Source organism: Berghia stephanieae, chromosome 7, assembly GCF_034508935.2.
Source record: "Berghia stephanieae isolate SIO BIC M18660-M18661 chromosome 7, UCSD_Bste_1.3, whole genome shotgun sequence".
Lineage (NCBI taxonomy): Eukaryota > Metazoa > Mollusca > Gastropoda > Nudibranchia > Aeolidiidae > Berghia > Berghia stephanieae.
In genome coordinates this window covers 48,232,563-48,237,562 of record NC_088366.1, presented here as the reverse complement: position 1 = coordinate 48,237,562, position 5,000 = coordinate 48,232,563, and the positions used below count along the sequence as shown (strand labels likewise).

The following is a 5,000-nucleotide window of genomic DNA, read 5'->3' as shown; positions in this document are numbered from 1 at the left end:
AAGATAAATAAATTGCGCTTTATATAGCGCAATATCCACTAAATGTACTCTAGCGCTTTACAAGAGGTCCCTGGCCAACAGCAACAATTAACATGTAGGACGGGACATGACGCCTGCTAGGCGATATTACAATTTTTCGGACAAAGACAACGCTGTTAACGGCCAGGTACTCATTTTACACATGAGTACGGGGAGAGAATGTGAGTAAAGAGCCTTTTCCAAGGACTCAACTATGCGCCGAGCGCGAGGCTCGAACCCAGGACCTTCCGATCCGAAAGCGAATGTTATACCACTAGACCACATAGCCGCACATATAGATAACATTTCATTATTTCTGATTATTTTAAACATAACATTCCACATTTTGTCATGAAAACTCGATATCACTTCTACTCACATTGGCAACCTGTGGTTCCGTAATGACTCACTAACAACGAACAAACCTGTGTCCACAGCTGCTGGAAACGTTTGTCTTTTGATGACGTCAGAGACTGTCAGAAAGCACAAAGAAACAAATCAGTACAAAGACTGAGATTTATAATATATTATAATATAGGCTGTTATTATTCGACCAAGATCTGTACAAGTGCGAACAAATTAAATTGTGTTTTTCGAAGAAGAAAGGAATAGAATAGACAATAATACAGTATAGATAGTATGCAGATGACGTCACTCAGGCCTTTGTTATTGTTTTTGCCATCCGCGTTTGTGAGTTGTTCTCACTAAACTGTATTAACCATTCTATAAAAGTTCATGGTTACACAGAGATTGTGTGTTGGTCCTTTATAATTCCGGATGGCAATGTTGTGAACTCCTTGGCCAAGAGCATTCTATCTATAGAAGCGTCAATGCTTGTGAGCGACCAATTATCGATATATCTTTTTCACCAGTGTTTACATTAAAACCGGAACTGATCACACAATTATATTTTGCTGTATGGAAAACCTGAAATCCTCGCAAATAAATATGACGTCATTCAATATGCGTGGATTGTTTTCCAATATGCAGACTACCAATCTTATCAAGGATTTAAAGAAATACAATCTCAATATCGAGTGCCTCCAAGAAACGAAACGACCCGAAACAGACCAGATAATTGAAAGGAATCGACTAATAACCTTTCCACACGAAAACAGACAGTGGCCGGGTGGGAGGATGAGGGGGGGGGGGGGGGGGGGGGGGGGGGCTTGGGGTTACTCAAAAATAGGCCAGAAATCAGAAGATGAAAGCTGTTTAGGCAACTATTCCAGAAGCAAAAGAAATGATAATGGTCAACGCCTTATTGGTTTTTGCACAGAAAACCGAATGTTTATTGCCAATTCTGTATTCAAGCATCCATCTAGACATATAACAACATGGGAAGGATCGATAAAAGTGGATGACAATAAGGATTTATAACCAAATTGACGATGTTATTGTCCCAGAACGTTGGAGACGATGTTGATATCATATTTACTGATACATCAGACCTGGCGAAGTAGCACATGCCAATAATATCAAATACTCTGCGACATTGGAATCTCAAGGTCAACGAATCCGGAACAGAAATTACAGTGGTTAGCAAGAAACAGGCGGAATGGACAAGTGTAAGAAAACTCGGAAACTTGATTAATGAGAATGAAGACATCAAACGGAGAAATTAATACTAGCTCAAGCTGCATTCAGAGAACTTAACAACGTTTGGAACAGGACGAATATCAATAATGAAAATAAAGAATACGCCTTAATGAAGCGCTAGTGCTGCCAAGCCTTATGTACAACTGGGGTACGTAGGGTCTTACATAAAAGAATTTGGACACACTGGACTCCCTTCAGCGCAAACAATTGAGACGAGTTATTGGGGCACATTGACCAGGCAAAATCGGTAATGAGGATGTAAATGACCGATGCAGAGTACAACCAGTCAGTACACGAATAAAGAAACAAAGATGGAAACTGGTCGGACACGTGCTCCGACGAGATGAAAATATTCCAGCACAAACCTCAATGGATGATTACTTCAAACAAGGAGCCAAATACAGAGGGCGTACACCAACTTCACTTCCAACAACATTGAATCAAGATCTCAAAAAATATCAAATACAGTTATAAACAACAACAGAAGAACTGATTTCAACAACACAAGGAGCCAAATACAGAGGGCGTACACCAACTTCACTTCCAACAACATTGAATCAAGATCTCAAAAAATATCAAATATATTTAGACATAACAACCGAAGAAATGATTTGAACAGCGCAAGGAAAAATCCAATTGCCTCAGCACCTTAACACAAATGATGGCATTCTAAAGCTAAGAACATTTTCATTAGACAGAGATTTATGGAATCAGATTACTAAGTGGATAATAGAACCAGAATGACACAGTCGAAGTAACATACACACACACACACACACACACACACACACACACACACACACACATTCACGGCAAGCGTCCATAGAGACAGCACAGCTTTATTCAAACATTCAATTGAGATTGATTTCTTGGAATTCATATATATAAGTCGCCGTACCGTAAAAAAAATACAAGTCAAAGTGATAGTAATAATAATAATAATAATAATAATAATAATAATAATAATAATAATAATAATAATAATAAAAATAATAATAAAAATAATAATAATAAAAATAATAATAATAATAATAATAATAATAATAATAATAATAATAATATAAAATAATATAATAATAGTAATAATAATAATAATAATAATAATAATAATAATAATAATAAATAATAATAATAATAATAATAATAATAATAATAATAATAATAATAATAATAATAATAATAATAATATAATAATAATAATAATAATAATAATAATAATAATAATAATAATAATAATAATAATAATAATAATAATAATAATAATAATAATAATGAAGCATTTATACAGTGCACACTTCCATTCAAAGGTGCTCAGGGTGATATGAAAAGAAGAAAAAAAAAACATTTTTTTAAAAACAGATAAGTTACACTCAATAGTTAATCAATGCACAAATTAAAATACACGACGTACTAACAAGGACACGGATAAAGTTCTGTTTTCAGATTCTTTTTGAAAATTTTCAGCTGAAGGGCTGGACCTAGTTTTAATACTTATGCTATTCCATACAAGAGGGGCATTGATACTAGGCTGCTAGAAACTGTGGACTGTAGAAATAAATAAATAAGAATGAATATAAGAGCTTTAAAAAAATACCAAAATGCCAAACAAGGAACGTTTTGGGCTCAAAACCCTACTTCAGCCAACAACAAAACAACAGTAAAGACATAAATACATGGTTAATGACTTTTCTAGAAATATTCATGAACGTGGTTGATAAAGGAAGAATCTTATTACAACGGCTGTTTTTGAGCTTTTATATAGCAATATCCACTAAACGTGCTGAAAGCGCTTTACAAATGGTCCCTGACCCACAGCAACATTAAACATGTAGGACGAGACGTGACGCCTGATAGGCGATATTACAATTTTTCCGACAGAGGAAACGCTGTTAACGGCCAGCTACTCAAACTACGAGAGCATACCATATTATTACTATTAAGAGGGTTAATCACCTGATCGTCTGGAATTCCGCCACTCCATTCAACTCAAATGACCGTGACCGTAAAATCCTATTATCCAACCTACAACGATAGTAAGTAGACTAGTATTATAATATTCGATTCTTATACTCTTTGTATTTATTAACCCCCTCCTTAACCACGTCCGCGAGGACGAGAGACGCATGCGCACAACCAACATGACGTTCTCTCTCTAATAACTTTTCCGCCGTTGAGTCACAGACTATGGGTGACGTCCAATCAAGGGACGCTACTCTTCCGCCAATCTCATTCCCTATAGGAAATTCGTCACATTTGTTACGATCTAGCCAACAATTTTGTCATTCAAATTTCTTTTGTGCGTCATAATCTCTGAATAAAAATATTTGCTATAGTTAAAGTATATAAACACTGTTTGAAGTGCTTGTTTAGCAAAAAAAAAAAATATGCATAGCAAGAACTTACAGCTTTTGTGTTTGAGTGAAATAAATTTATTTTTGTATATGTTGGGTGTGAAGTTTTGGGGGAAATCCGGAAAATGGCTAGTAAGCAAAGAGTTAAACGAGTTACAATTTCTATCTTGCCCAATAACACAACGAGCTTGCGAGTAATTTCTATTGTGCCCAATAACACAACGAGCTTGCGAGTAACTTCTATCGTGCCCAATAACACAACGAGCTTGCGAGTAATTTCTATCGTGCCCAATAACACAACGAGCTTGCGAGTAATTTCTATTGTGCCCAATAACACAACGAGCTTGCGAGTAATTTCTATCGTGCCCAATAACACAACGAGCTTGCGAGTAATTTCTATCGTGCCCAATAACACAACGAGCTTGCGAGTAACTTCTATCGTGCCCAATAACACAACGAGCTTGCGAGTAATTTCTATCGTGCCCAATAACACAACAAGCTTGCGAGTAATTTCCATCGTGCCCAATAACACAACGAGCTTGCGAGTATGTATTATTGCACGATAAAATTACAATGAGTTTAATAAAAACAAGAAAATTAAAGAATACGTTTATTTCACCCCTTTATATCTAAATAAACACTGAGCTTTTATAGATAGAATGAAGTAGACGTCACTCAAGCCTTTGTTATTGTTTTTTTGCCATCCGTGTTAATAAGTAATTCTCACTTAACTGTATTAACCAGACTATAAAAGTTCATGGTTACACATAGTTTTATGTGTTGGTCCGTAATACTTCCGGATGGCAATGTTGTGATCTTCTTAGCCAAGCGCATACTATCTATATAGCGCAATATCCACTAAACGTGCTCGAAGCGCTTTACAAGGGGTCCATGACCAACAGCAGCAGGTAACATGAAGAACGAGAACATGAAGTTAGGCTATTTTACATTTTTTTTCCGACAAAGACAAAGCTGGTAACGGCCAGGAACTCACCTGAGTACGGTGAGAGAATGTGAGTAAAGAGCCTTTTC

At 36.0% G+C, this 5,000-nt stretch overlaps 1 protein-coding gene across 3 annotated transcripts in view; it reads right to left on the bottom strand.

Annotated features, from left to right (window-relative positions):
* LOC144976249 (gamma-glutamylcyclotransferase-like) overlaps positions 1–5,000 on the bottom strand; it is a 10,844-nt gene that overhangs the window by 4,907 nt on the left and 937 nt on the right. Inside the window, exons 1-2 of one of the 3 annotated variants that reach the window (XM_078920435.1) lie at positions 2,258–2,336; positions 398–491 (exon numbers count right to left, since the gene is read on the bottom strand). In XM_078920435.1, coding sequence (XP_078776561.1) covers positions 398–399 — 2 coding nt within the window. In that variant the 5' untranslated portion in view covers positions 400–491; positions 2,258–2,336. Of the gene's footprint in view, positions 1–397; positions 492–2,257; positions 2,337–5,000 lie in introns of those variants that run through there. The other 2 variants (XM_078920436.1, XM_078920437.1) reach the window with 2 other exon arrangements.